The following is a 15555-nucleotide window of genomic DNA, read 5'->3' as shown; positions in this document are numbered from 1 at the left end:
GGACACAACTGAAGCGACTTGCAGCAGCAGCAGCAGAGATAAAAACAGGGGAAGAGAGGAGACAGAGAAGTCAGCTATTTGAAAACTATCCAGAGGCACTGTTGCTGTTGGGTCCTCAAAGCTGCAGCGTGACCTCTGACTTCTATGGACATTGTTGTCTCCTAATGTATGTATGAGTAGATGGATGTGTTCCACCTGCTGTCATTATTCTGCTGTAGGATATTTCTACTTGTCTATTTATCCATCTATGTATCATTTATCCAACTGTTTGTTGACTGAGGGACAGCTTGGTTGTTATCAATTATAAGCTATTATGATTAATACTGCAGTGCACATTCTTTGGGCTTCAAAGGTGGCACTAGTGGTAAAGAACTGCCAGTGCAGGAGATGTGGGTTTGATCCCTGGGTCAGAAAACTCCCCTGGAGGAGGGGATGGCAACCCACTCCAGTATTCCTGCCTGGAGAATCTCATGAACAGAGGAACCTGGCAGGCTACAGCCCGTAGAGTCACAGAGTCACACAACTAAAGTGACTTGGCATACTTGCATGTATATTCTTTACACACTTTCTCATACACATATGTGAGATTTTTGTATGTTTCTGGAATTGAAGTTGGTGGATGGCAAAGAATGTTTATATTCATCTTAATAAATACTGAAAAATTGCTCTCCATAGTTTTTATTTTTCTAATATTTCACTTTCCTATCAGTAATGTACACTTGGCACTGTAAGAATTCAAAATTTTTCCCAGTCTAATGGATGGAAATAAAATGTCTCGTTGTTTTAACTTGCATTGCTTATTAGTTATAGAAGTATATTTTGATGTTTATTTCCTGTTTGTATTTTCTCTTCTGAAAATTAGTATTCTTTATTCATTTTCTCTTGAGTGACTTGACTTTCTTCTTGATTAGTGGTATTCAGAATATTAGTCCTTTTTGAGAATATATGTCACAATTATCTTTTATCTTTTTTATGTGTTGTCAATTAATGTCTTTTTTATGGCTAGCCAATTAATTTCAGAAAGTTTTAAATTTTAATATTTTCAAAGTTTTCAATCTTTTTCCTTTGCGGTGTGCGCTTTATGAAACTTCTTTAGGAAATCTTTCCTTAACTTGCAAAATTGATCCTATGTTTCCTTCTACAATTTTTCCATTCATTCATTTACATTGTTAAAATAACTACTGCCTTGCCAAAGACATAAATCTGAACTAAAGTCCCTAGTTTACATTAGGGTTCAGTCTTTGTGTTGTACAGTCCTATGGGTTTTGAAAAGTTCAAATCTTGTAGCCACATTACAGTATCATACATACAGAATAGTTTCACTGCTCTAAAACTTCCTGTGAGTCATCTATTCATCCTTCCTTTCCTCTGGCTGAACACTTGGTCACCATTGATCTTTATACTGTCTCTATTATTGTTTTGCTTCTTCTAGAATGGCATACAGTTGGAATCATTTTATAGCCTTTTCAAATCGGCAGACTTGACTTAGCAATATGCATTAAAGTTTCTTTCATTTTTTTTGGTGGATTTATCCCTCATTTCTTATTATTGCTGAATAATATTCCATTGGATACATGTCATGGTGGTTTCTGTTGTTGTTGCTGTTGTTGTTGTTTTTACATCTATTCAGTTCAGTCACTCAGTTGTGTCCGACTCTTTGCGACCCCATGGGCTGCAGCACGCCAGGCCTCCCTGTACATTGCCAACCACCAGAGTTTACTCGAACTCATGTCCATTGAGTTAGTGATGCCATCCAACCATTTTATCCTCTGTCGTCCCCTTCTCCTTCTGCCTTCAATTTTTTCCCAGCATCAGGGTTTTTCAAATGAGTCAGCTCTTCACATCAGGTGGCCAAAGTATTGGAGTTTCAGCTTCAACATCAGTCCTTCCAATGAGTATTCAGGGCTTATCTCCTTTAGGATGGACTGGTTGGATCTCCTTGCAGTGCAAGAGACTCTCAAGAGTCTTCTCTAACACCACAGGTCAAAAGCATCAATTCTTTGGTGCTCAGCTTTCTTTATAGTCCAACTCTCATATCCATACATGACTACTGGAAAAACCATAGCCTTGACAAGATGGACCTTTATTGGCAAAGTAATGTCTCTGCTTTTTAATATGTGTTGTCTAGGTTGGTCATAACTTTCCTTCCAAGGAGTAAGTGTCTTTTAATTTCATAGCTGCAGTCACCATCTGCAGTGATTTTGGAGCCCCCAAAAATAAAGTCTGCCACTGTTTCCATTATTTCCCCATCTATTTGCCATGAAGTGATGGGACCGGATGCCATCTATTCATCTATTAAATCTATTTACCTTTTCACTGATATCTTGATTGTTTTCAAGTTTTGTCAATTATGAATAAAAATACTATAAATGAATAAAAATTCTATAAATATTCTTATGCAGGTTTTTTTTTGTGTGGATGTAAGTTTTCAACTCATTTGGGTAAAGATCAAGGACCATGATTACTGATTTTATGGTAAGACAACGTTTACCTTTGTAAGAATCTCCCTAACTCTCTTCCAAAGTGACTATACCATTATCACTCTGTCAGTAGTAAGAGTTCCTGTTTCTCTACATCTTCAACAGCATTTTTTGTATTTTGGATTTCCGCTATTCTAATAAATGTGTAGTCATATCACATTGTTGTATAAAGTTGCAATTTCCTAATGATATGATGTTGAATGTTTTCATATGCTTGTTTGCTGTCTGTGTATGGAATTGGGGTTAGGTCACTGTTCTGATCCTTTGCCCATTTTTAAATTGGATTGTTTGTTTTCCATTAGTAAGTTTTAAAAGTTATTTTCACATTTTGGATACAAATCTTTTATCAGATATATGTTGTGCAAATATTTTCTCCCAGTCTGTGTCTTGGACTTGCAGTCTCTTAAATACAGATATGTTTTTCACAGAGCAGAAATTTTTAATTTTAATTAAGCCTGTAAGCAGATAGTATAGAGGGTCTCCAGAGAAAGAAAAGCAGGCATGGCTTTCTTGACATAAGAGAAGCCATTTTTGGCCTAAGCCATTTTGTGATCTGAGCTTGGTTGCAATGCTTACCCTGTACAGATCTCAGTAATTAATGATCTCAAGGGAACAAAGGAGTTTAGAAACAGAAGAAAAGCAGTCAAGAAACAACAGTTAAGCTATAAAGTAGTCCTAGTTCTTTCTCAAGGTATAGCTATATATCTATCTATATAATTTGACACAAATTCTTGAACTGTTCTACAGATGGTAAGTCCCCTCACCCAGGTGGAAGACCCAGACTGGTCACAACCTAAGGAATGAAGACGCTGACGTTTTCTGACTCTCATGACTTCCATCAACTAAGGCTTGGACTCTGCTGACCTTTGCCCCAGTAATATGCTGAATTATCCTCTATTCAAGTTCCTTCATAAATGTGCATATTCCTCCCAATTCGCTTCATGAATATGCATGCTCCTTTAGCTTAAAACTTCTCCAATTTTGCTGTTCTAGGAGATGTTGCTTAGACGTTCCCTGGTGTCTCTTCACTTGCTGCAAGTAATAAATATTACCTTGTCCAGATCTTTGCCTTGGTTATATCTTTTGGCTCAACATTCATGAAGTGGCAAACCCAGTTTTGGGGTAACAATGGGATCAAAAAGTTTCACATACAAATAGCAATTACTCCAGTACTATTTATCCATGCTTTCCTAATTTTTAATGCCACTTTCATTATATTCAAAGATCTCATAAATGTGTAGATCTTTTTCTGGAATCCTTATTTGTTCTACTGGTTTGTTTGCCCACTCCTAAACTGTTATATCGGAGAAGGCAATGGCACCCCACTCCAGTATTCTTGCCTGGAAAATCCCATGGAAGGAGGAGCCTGGTAGGCTGCAGTCCATGAGTTTGTGAAGAGACGGACACAACTGAGCGACTTCCCTTTCACTTTTCACTTTCATGCATTGGAGAAGGAAATGGCAACCCGCTCCAGTGTTCTTGCCTGGAGAATCCCAGGGATGGGGGAGCCTGGTGGGCTGCCATCTATGGGGTCGCATAGAGTTGGACACGACTGAAGTGACTTGGCAGCAGCAGCAGCAAACTGTTATATAATAAATCTTGGTAGCATGTGTTCTCCCAACTTATTCTCCAATCTCCCTCTCCCACAAAGAAACATAGCAGCTTTTGTTCGACCTTAACTTTTGGTGTGAATTTTAATGTCACTTTAACAAGTTTTGTGAAAAACTCAGTTGAGATTTTAATTGTAATTGCACTATACTTATTGATTAGTTCAGTGAAAACTGAGTTCTTTATAATAATTATGTTTTCTTATTCATGGATGTGGTTCATTTCTCCATTAGTATAATTTCACCCATAAAGTATTACACATATTTTGTTAGTTTTATTCTTAGGCATCTAATAGTTTTTTTTTTTGGGGGGGGTCTAATTATTAACAGATGTTTCTTTAAAATTACAAATTTGTGTAATTCCAGAAATAATTTTTAAAATCATTTCATAATTCAGAACAGTTTCAAAATTCTTAAAATTCAACTGTTTAATAAAAGTACAAATTATACAAAAATAAAATAGATTCTACCTGAAATGTGAAATTATTAGTATATTATTTCCACCCAAACAAGAACATGTAATTTAGCGTTTCTTGCAATATATGATTTAAAAAAGACTAAGTTTGGAATATGCTGAATCAACTTTCTTGTTGTCTATAAAACTCTCTTTTCCTTGTTTTCAGTTTATGAAGTTTGGCACGCGCACACGCCCACCCCCCTTACTGAAAGTAAGCTATTTTGTGATTTACAAAGGTAAGTGGGTTCTGAACTATCAGAATGTAAACTGATGTTAATCAGATAATTAAACATTTTGACTGTTAAGCTGAGTTGTTAGTGATGTAATTCACCACTAACAAGTATATTCACCATTTACCAAGTGTTGCAGAGAATACAGATTAAGATTAAGAGGTCAAATCTAAACCCAATTTCCTCACGTTATAAGGAAAATTAGGAAGTCCCAGTAAATTACTTGCGGATTACCCAGTTTCCAGTATTCTCTTAGCAATGGTATTAGCTGATATAAGACCAGGAGACTAATAGGCCCACCCAGCACTTCCATCGCTGAGCCTCAGAATTACTTCCCTTCCATCTTCATCTTAGACTATAACCTGTTCCTCCTGACTCTAAATAATTCTCAGTACGGTCAAATAACCGACCTTTAGAAATACATCTTGACGTGCAGTCTCCGTTTTACCCAATTATCTTAACTGTCCCAGTATACCATGAGCTCAGTATACTGCTGATGGTAAGTTAGTTGTCAACCCAACTATGTGGACCTCAGTACACAGCAGCTCCGAGATCAAGGCGACCCAGTTAATTCAGCTTGCCCAAACTCAGGCCAAACTCAGAGGCTGAACCTGGGGTTATCTCAGGACGCGTCCCTGGCATTCCAGAAAAAGTCAGCTCTACCTCAAACCCAGATACCAAGACCCACCCCTTCCCCAAAAAAGGTGAGCTAAAGCTTAAGTGCCTTTCGTTCGGAGCTTGGCAGGGCTCAGCCTCATTCCAGAAGGCGAGCCCCGCGTGTTTCCGAGTAACAGCACGCCAGGAAGAGTCTGATAAAGGCCGAGAAACCGAGCCCTGGGAACCAGGCCCATTGTGCCTCAGAGCTAGACACGCGGCCCTGAGCCTGACGCAGCCGAGGCCCCGCCCCGCGCGTGACGCCAGCGTCAGGCCAGTCCCGGCATGCTCCGCGCCCGCCGGCGGCCGAGCGCAGACGAGAGGAATTTTTTTCCCGTGAGCAGTCCCCGCTCAGTTCAGCCGCTGTCCAGACCCGGGTCGGCGAGAGTGCCGCCTCCACCGGTTCTCCTACCGCTCGGCTGTCAGTCTGAACGCCCCCAGCCCTCCCGCGAGGGCGCCCCGGGACGGAAGGATCCAGCAGCCTGTCGGCGCCCGCCGTTCTCGTGGTCGCCGTCGCCGTCGTCGTTGTGGTAGTCTCTGCCGTCGCCTGGGCCATGGCCAATTACATCCACGTCCCGCACGGCTCCCCGGAGGTCCCCAAGCTGGACGTCACGGTGCAAGATCAGGAGGAGCAGCGCTGCCGGGAGGGGGCCCTGAGCCTCCTGCAACACCTCCGGCCGCACTGGGACCCTCAGGAGGTGACTCTGCAGGTAACGCCCACACCTTAGCCCCGGGTCTCTCCCGACCTTGACGCGGCCCAGGGGGGAAGGGAGTGGGGGGTTTCCTCCTCACCATCCTTTATGGTCCCCGGGGCCCCAGGAGGATCTCCGGGAACGTCTTCTCGTTCCGTTCTTTGGGAAGTGACCCTGTGTTTCCTCCGTCACACCTAGGAAGGTCACTCCCCCTTTCATCATTGCTTACTGAGGCTGTCCTGAGGGCAGATTTCCTTTTTCCCGAAGCGGCTACGTTAGTGACGCACCCCTTGCACCTCAGGAAGGTCCTTGTTGTTTCTCGCCCCTCCTCCCCCTCGCCTATCCTAGAAGACTGCGGAATGAACCCTTTCCACTCCCCTTGCAAGGGGTCCTCGCCCGTCGGCCTAAGCCGCTGTCGCCTCTCCTTTCACAAATAATGCAGTAATTAATTTTCTCTGATCTTTTCCTTTCCCTTCCCAACCCTCCCCCCGTCGGTGTAAGCCACTGATGCTCACCCTGCGTTTTATCTTCTCAAATCCTGGGATTGGCGACAGCCCTGTTTCCCAAAGTAATGACCATGGTCATCATGCATTATCAGATTGGGTTCTTAGGTGGCCCTGCACACGTTATTTTGTTTGTATCAGTATTTCTGTAAAGGTTTTAATCATGTGAGTGAACCTAACAATATCTGATGTTGGAATGATAGGTGGCTTGTGAATATTTCTTTTTCCGGAGCCACTGTATTCATAGAAATTGGGAGAAAAAGTCCTGGAGAACCTATGCGTTTTTGAATAGCTTATTTTTAATAAGTTATGATGCAGCATACAGGAAATGTATTTTGAGCACATTTCTTTTTAACTTTTGCAGTTTTAGGTACTATATACGAAAATGAACCTCCTTTTTCCTTGCAAACACAAAGTAATTTTAAAGGCTGGCATATTTAAGGTTTATTTCAAATCTGAGCAATAATATAAGAGTATTCAGTTGAAGTAGCCAGATCATCTGCCTTATTTTGTTGACTATTTCAGCAAAGTTAACTTAATAGTATCTCAGGTGCTTTGCTAAAGTAGTCACCTATACAAAAATGAATAAAACATGAATAGTGCCCTAGGGCCCAGAACAGTCCTTGACACTTCAGTTTCATAAATGTTGGCTTCAGTTCTTACTGTCTGGAAGAGTTTTGAGCAGATTAAAAGGACCCATATGTTTTGAAAAAAAGTTATCAGACAAAAATTTTGAAAATTTAAGGGAGTGTTTGTTAGCCAGATATGTAGGGCATAGTGAATCAAAAGTGATTTTCATGTGTAATAAAAAAAAAATAATAGAGTTGGACCATAAAGAAGGATGAGCACCGGAGAATTGATGCTTTTGAATTGCGGTGTTGGAGAAGACTCCTGAGAGTCCCTTGGACTGAAAGGAGATCAAACCAGTCAATCCTGAAGGAAATCAGTCCTGAATATTCATTGGAAGGACTTATGCTGAAGTTCCAATACTTAGGCCGCCTGATTTGAAAAACTGACTCATTGGAAAGACCGTGATGCTGGGAAAGATTGATGGCAAAAGGAGGATGGAGTGGGGTGCGGAGGATGAGATGGTTAGATCCCATTACCGATTCAAGGGACATGAATTTAAGCAAACTGGGAGATAGTGAAGAACAGGGAAGCCGGGCGTGCTGCAGTCCATGGGGTTGCAGAGTCCAACACAACTTAGTGACTGAACAATAACAGCATATTTTCTGTAAGGAAAATTAGTTTAATTGAAACTTCCAAGTTGAAACTCTACACTTCTTTAGTTTATTATTTATTAACTTATTCTAGTTTTTTACATTTATTAAAATAAGTTATGTTCTGGCCGTCAATTATTAATTAAACATATTAATTAAAGACATTGCCGTTTTCTGGTAAACTCTGGTTCTGACACGCTGTATTACTTTTTAAGCAGAGACTTAAGAGTTTGAAGCTTTGATGACTGGAATTTCAGAGGTACATGAGGTGTTTTTTTAAAATAATTTAATCCCTCAGACAACCATTTAAGATGGGTACTATCATTTTTTAGATATAGCTCAGTGGAGAAGGCAATGGCACCCCACTCCAGTACTCTTGCCTGGAAAATCCCATGGACGGAGGAGCCTGGTTGGCTGCAGTCCATGGGGTTGCAAAGAGTCGGACATGACTGAGCGACTTCACTTTGACTTTTCACTTTCATGCATCGGAGAAGGAAATGGCAACCCACTCCAGTATTCTTGCCTCGAGAATCCCAGGGATGGGGGAGCCTGGTGGGCTGCCTTCTATGGGTTGCACAGAGTCGGACAGGACTGAAGCAGCTTAGCAGCAGTGAAGTAAAGCCAGGATATAGGTTGAAAAAAAGGATAAAATGTATTAACATTTAGACTGTTTCTAACTGTTGAAAGTACTTGAGATTGAGCCTTACCTGAAACCCGTGTATCAACTTTTGACTTTGAGACCTTTGTACTCATTTTCCAAACTTCCAATGTGCTTATTTGTAAATGAAGGTAAATACTACCATTTGTTTTGTCCTTATGATGATTGTTATTTAGAAATCTAATCCCTCCATGTGCAAGCAAAGCTTTTGATCCAGAAGCTGGGACAACTGCTAAGCTGAGTTGATGGTTATTCATCTCTCAATTTAGTAGATCTGACTCCCAAATTCTAGGTCATTATAGTAAATATGGACAGAAATATTTTCTTTTGAGATTTGCTTTTATTTCCTTTGAAGTATAAAGATAAAAGTCATACCTCACATATAGTTAAAAGAGTAAAACAAGTATCAATAATAATAGCACATATTTTTTAAAAGATTTTTTTCTCAAATTCTTATGTGATATAAAATATTATTTAAACATACCTTAGAAGCTTACTCTAATAATACTTATTTACCTGGCACTTAGTCTTGCCAGCTGAACTTTGAGAGCACATTACAAAATCCAGAAGCAAACAAAAAAAGATGTTAGTACATTCAAAATGATAGAGGGTCCCATCTTTGCTCACAACTTATGGACATATGGGATAATATGTCTCATTTTAGATAGAGCTTTAAAAAGTTGAATTATTTTTTCCCTATCTCTGCCAAATTAAAAGAATACGATATAAAAGGAGTGGTGAGCTTTGTGGAGTGTAGTATGTTAGAATAGGCAGAGTAGGTCTAAAACAAGACATCAGAGTTTTTTATTTAATAATATTTTACTGTTTATAAAGAAAGCACTTTGGCATACACTCTCCCAGCAATCCTGTGAGATAGATGTAGACTGTTAATATGTATTTTATAGTTATATGATACTGAATTTGAAGTTAGTAATGGCAGATCTGGGATGCTGCTGCTGCTGCTAAGTTGCTTCAGTCGTGTCCGACTCTGCGACCCCATAGACGGCAGCCCACCAGGCTCCCCCGTCCCTGGGATTCTCCAGGCAAGAACACTGGAGTGGGTTGCCATTTCCTTCTCCAATGCATGAAAGTAAAGAGTGAAAGTGAAACTGCTCAGTGGTGTCCGACTCTCAGCGACCCCATGGACTGCAGCCTACCAGGCTCCTCTATCCATGGCATTTTCCAGGCAAGAGTACTGGAGTGGGGTGCCACTGCCTTTTCCAGATCTGGGATGAGAACTCATAAATTATTGCTCTTTGATAAAAGTTTATGTTTGTTCAGTTCAGTCTTGTCTGACTCCTTGCGACCCCATGGACTGCAGTTTGTATATTATGATTTAGACAGGGAAGCCATTTCTCTGCAATATTAGTAATTTGTTTAAAAATTAAATCTTTGGTTCATAGAAAGATTTTGTCTTAAGTTCCTTACAAATATAATTTCGTTACTTTTTTCACATGTGACATTATTCTGGAAAAGGGATTCACTTCTGCTTTCTTTTAAAATCATTACTATCTAATAGGAAAGTATTTGAGTGGGTGATAACACCTGAGAGTATTTTAACTATGACTAAGAGAGATGGGATGTTTAATAGGCTTCTGTGAAGGATGTGTAATGTTTGATAGGCTCCCATGTATTTTGATAATGTGTGACCACAAAGTCAGGGGTCTAATGTGCTAGTTCACTTTCAAGTATTAATAGCTATATGTCTTGGACTGAGCAACCATTTCACCACTCTTTGAGGCCTCAGTACTGTAGTGGAAAGAGGATGGTTTCAAATCCTGATGTCAGCCATTTGCCACCTTTGGCAAGTTTAAAAATCTCTATAAAAAGAAATTATTGTCTACCTTGGAAAATAGTAGCATAGTACAAAACAGAATTTAACTACTATCAGTTCAGTTCAGTCGCTCATTCGTGTTGCAACCCATGGACGGAAGCTCGCCAGGCCTTCCTGTGCATCAACAACTCCCAGAGTTTACTCATGTCCGTTGAGTCGGTGATACCTCCAACCATCTCATCCTCTGACATCCCCTTCTCCTCCTGCCTTCAATATTTCCCAGCATCAGGGTCTTTTCAAATGAGTCAGTCCTTCTCATTAGGTGGCCAAAGTATTGGAATTTCAGCTTCAGCATCAGTCCTTCCAGTGAATATTCAGGACTGGTTTCCTTTAGGATGGACTTGTTGGATCTCCTTGCAGTCCAAGAGACTCTCAAGAGTCTTCTCCAGCACCACAGTTCAAAAACATCAGTCTTTGGCGCTCAGCTTTCTTTATAGTTCAACTCTCAAATCCATAGATGACCACTGGAAAAACCATAGCTTTGACTAGACGGACCCTTGTTGGCAAAGTAATGTCTTTGCTTTTTAATATGCTGTCTAGGTTGGTCATAACTTTTCTTTCAAGGAGCAAGTGTCTTTTAATTTCATGGTTGCAATCACCATCTGCTGTGATTTTGGAGCCCCCCAAAATAAAGTCTGACACTCTTTCCATTGTTTCCCCATCTATTTGCCATGAAGTGATGGAACCAGATGCCTTGATCTTAGTTTTCTGAATGTTGAGTTTTAAGCCAACTTTTTCACTCTCCTCTTTCACTTTTAACTACTACACTACAACAAATAGTAATTTTAATTACTATTCGTTTACTACTTTTACTACTAAGAGTAGAGTATCAGGAGAATTAAATGAAATAGGTAAAAAATTATAAACAGTATGTTTTATTACTTCACCCTGCCCCCCCATCCCCGGCTCAACCCCCAGCCTTTGTAAGTAGAAAGTTGTTCTAAAAGAATTGTAAGCTCCTAAAATTCAGTAATTTTGACATGTATTTTTTTGTGCTGGCATAATGCTAATTTTTAGCAGCATTTCTTGTAGCAGAAGGTAGGCATGGGAGAATGGAAAAGGAAAGGCTTCACAGAGAGGCTTCAAGGGGTACCTTGAATTGAGCTTGGAAGGAAAGATAGGAGATGGAATGGGGAAGTACTTCTGGGCAAAGAAAAACCACTTTCGTAAACTATGAGTGTTTCGTGGACTATGAGTGTCCTGGGTAGAATGGTGTACAAAGTGATTTCCAAATAAGGCAGAGGTTAAATGTGAAGTATTTATGCCTCATTAGAAGGTGGTATTTTATTATCTAGGACGTAATGGGAAGTTGGTGAATGTTTTTAAGCAGTATGTTATATATTAAGTGGCAGATTACTATTTAGGCAGCATCCATTGAAGAAAATGTTTTGAATTGGAAAGTGAGTGATCACTTAGAACGGAGAAGGCAATGGCACCCTACTCCAGTACTCTTGCCTGGAAAATCACATGGATGGAGGAGCCTGGTAGTCGGACACGACTGAGCGACTTCACTTTCACTTTTCACTTTCACTTTTCACTTTCATGCATTAGAGAAGGAAATGGCAACCCACTCCGGTGTTCTTGCCTGGAGAATCCCAAGGACGGGGGAGCCTGGTGGGCTGCCCTCTATGGGGTCGCACAGGGTCGGACATGGTTGAAGCAACTTAGCAGCAGCAGCAGATCACCTAGAAAGGACATTATTTTTGAAACTCTTGGTTGTTGCTTACTAAGAGGATGCTAAATTAGTATAGTGGATTGAAACCACTACAGTTTAAAAAGATGAGTTAAGATGTGATAGGATAGATCAGAGAGCATTGCAAGTAATATGGTTAAATATTTCTTGTGAAGCTTGTTTTAGTTTTACATAAAATATATGTATTGAATTAAGCCATAAATACGTTTTTTCCCCCTGTGTGTTGCTTTAAAAAATGTTGTGAAAGACAACTGAGGAAAGACTGTTATGTTAGTATAGATAAGTGGTGCTGGGATCCAAATTAGGACAGTGGCCTTGAAGCTGGAAATAAGGAATAGATTTGACATTTCAGAAAATAAATGTGCAGGACTTGTTAATTGCTTGCAGGTCCGGGAGGAAGTGGGAAGCTTAAGGGCTTTGTTTTGTTTTGTGTTTCTTTTTGTGGCTGACAAAGATAGGGCAGTAATGAAAGGCCTTTATGTAAGGAATCAGGTTGTATTTTTCAGGATTCTGTCACTGTTTTTTATCTTTTGGCCTTGCCATGTGACAGGTGGGATTTTAGTTCCTTGGCCAGAGATTGAACCTGAACCCTCTGCCGTAGAAGCACAGAATCTTACACTGGACCACCAGGGGAAGTCCCCCGAGTTTTTTCTTAGAAGTTCTTTTACTCTGATACATCTTATGGGCTATAGATAAATTTTTGTCACCCTTTTAAAAATTGTGAGATACAACAAGCCTACAGGAAAAAGTGAAACATAAATTGTTGTAGAACAAATACCTTTGTAGCCCTAGCGCAGGGAAAGAGAAAATATTAACCAGTAACCCAGAATATCTCCCACTTCCCTTTCTGCTCCTAACTTTTCCCTCCCTCTAGTGGTAATCATAATAACAGTTTTAAAAAAGTTAACAGAACAATATTTTTGAATTGAATTAGTCATTTTTTCTAGTACTCTGAGAAAATATACTGTATGTGTAAATTTTTTAAATAAAGAACTGTATAATCATGAAATAATTTAGTTTTACTGAAAAGATGTAACACAATATTAAAACTTTGAGTAGCAAAAAACCCCTACTTCCTATTCATATTTTATTAAACAATCAACTGTTCTATTTTGTTTATTACCATCTACTTCTCCCTTTAATATTTTACATAGTTGTTTTATTGAATCTTATGTACACTTTTATATTCCTGTTCTTCATATCAGTTCAGTTCAGTTGCTCTGTCATGTCCAACTCTTTGTGACCCCATGGACTGCGGGCTTCCCTGTCCATCACCAACTCCTGGAGCTTGCTCAAACTCATGTCCGTTGTAAATATTTTCATGTTTTTATGGTATTGACCACAATTTTTGGTAGCTAGAAACATAATATTTGATCATGTGACTTAATTACTTTTAAAGTGAGGTTTTAAAAAGAATTCTAAAGAGTATAAAGAGGAAAATTAGAAAGGCTCAGCAGATAAAGAATCTGCCTGCTTTGCAGCAGACACAGGATATAGCTTGATCTCTTGGTTGGGAAGATCCCCTGGAGGAGGAATTGACAACCCACTGCAGTATTCTTGCCTGGAGAATTCCATGGACAGAGACTATGGTGAACCATAGTCCATAGGGTTGCAAAGAGTTGGACATGACTGAGTGGACTACACACACACACAGGCATTCATCACACTCATAAAAGAATACTATCTAACCCTGTTGATTTTGTTTAATAAATACAAATGGTTCATGCTGTTAATAAAATATTTAAAACATAAATAAGGCTATAAAATGGAAAGTAAAAAACTTAAATCCCTCAACACTAAGTCCTCCTCAAAGATAATTTTGTGAACAGTTTTTTTTGACTTATGTAAAATTGTCAGATTATTTACCAGCATAAATAATTTATGTATGGATTTACCAGCATACATTATCTACCTTCATTTATAAATATAGTAAATATAATTAAATTATTCCATATGGTGCTTTTAAAATAGTATATCTTCAATATCTCTGTCAGTGTATGTAATCTTTTTTTAAATTTTGTTTTTATTTTTTAGATATTAAAATCAGTATTGCAGTGAACTACTTTTATGCATATATTTCGTGTAACTTCTTTAAGTATATCCATTAATTCTTAGTGAAATTAAATTTAAAGAAAAAAAACATACACACACACATATACATGTGTGTGTGTATGTGTGTGTATATATATATATATAATCTACTTCAAGGAACTGGCTCACACAGTTGTAGAAGTTGGTAAATCTGAAATTTGTATGGCATTGTCTGGTAAGCTGTAAACTCTTAAGACAGGAATTGATGTTGTAGCCTTAAGGCAGAGTATCTTCAGGAAAGCCTAAGTTTTGCTTTAACAGCCCGTCACCTGATCGAATGAGGCTCACTTATGGAGATTAATCTTTTACTTGAAGTTATCTGGTTAATAAGTCTGCAAAATACCTACAGAGCTGCATCTAAATTAATGTTTGATTGAATGACTGGGCATTATAGCCAAGCCAAGTTGACATAAAACTGTCATGGTATTTCTCACTGTATGTAATTTTTTATTCCTCAAAAAGTGTTGTAAAGTATCTTTTTCTGTATATCTTCTCCAATCTCTGATATTAAATTAAAAATAATTTTTGCCAGTTAGATCCATGAAAATGGTATTTTGTTTTCTTTTTACATTGCTTTTAATCCTGTCATTTTGGAAGATGGTGGAATCACAATAGTTTCTTCTACAAAACAGTGAACTGACACAAATTAATTCCATCTTTCTAAATTTCTGGTCTTGTGTAGTAGTCATTATCTTAAAGAATAATTGAAACTTGTCTTTCCCATTATCTTGGCCTGTGGAGGCTTATTCATTTGAATTTAGTATTAATTGGTCATTTTAAACCATAAATAAATATCAAAACTCTGCTTGATTTCTTAATCGTCTTAGGGACTAAAGAAATTTCGTGGTAGCTAAGATATAGAGTTTGTCATTGCAAGATAGTGTCACGCACTGAAAGGAGGCATTGGATTATGTTTTGGGGGTCTCAAGAAGGTCTTCAGGTTCATTGATAGTCACTTTAACTTCTAAGGTGTCATTAAACTGTAATTTCTTTTCACCAACCAGGTTTTCTGTGTTACTTCAAATGGCAACCTGTACAGGTTTGGGCAGTACAGCAGCATAGAGTCTAGGGGCTAATCTGTAACATAGATGTTGTCATAATTATTAACTTTTATGATCTCATTATGAATCATTTTGCTGTCTTGTGTTGAAATTTAAATATGTGGTTATCTGCATACTTGATAAGAGCTTAGTTTGTGTCAGAAACTGTTGTGTGTGCTTTTGTATATGTTAAGTCATTAATTCTCATGAGTGAAAGTTGTTCAGTCGTGTCCAACTCTTTGCAATCCCATGGACTATACAGTCCATGGAATTTTCCAGGCTAGAATACTGGAGTGGGTAGCCTTTTCCTTCTCCAGGGGATCGTCCCAACCCAGGGATTGAACCCGTATTGCAGGCGGATTCTTTATCAGCTGAGCCACAAGAGAAGCTATTAAT

General features: G+C 38.9%; 1 protein-coding gene across 1 annotated transcript in view; it reads left to right on the top strand.

Moving 5' to 3' along the window:
• Positions 1 to 5967: 5967 nt before the first annotated feature.
• Positions 5968 to 15555, top strand: part of ETNK1 (ethanolamine kinase 1) — a 54344-nt gene continuing 44756 nt past the window's right edge. Inside the window, exon 1 of the mRNA XM_068970624.1 lies at positions 5968 to 6138. Coding sequence (XP_068826725.1) covers positions 5983 to 6138 — 156 coding nt within the window. The 5' untranslated portion in view covers positions 5968 to 5982. The remainder of the gene's footprint in view (positions 6139 to 15555) is intronic.

This window comes from Capricornis sumatraensis, chromosome 4 (assembly GCF_032405125.1).
Source record: "Capricornis sumatraensis isolate serow.1 chromosome 4, serow.2, whole genome shotgun sequence".
Lineage (NCBI taxonomy): Eukaryota > Metazoa > Chordata > Mammalia > Artiodactyla > Bovidae > Capricornis > Capricornis sumatraensis.
The sequence above is the reverse complement of the archived record's forward strand: the minus strand, read 5'-3'. Positions and strand labels throughout refer to the sequence as shown.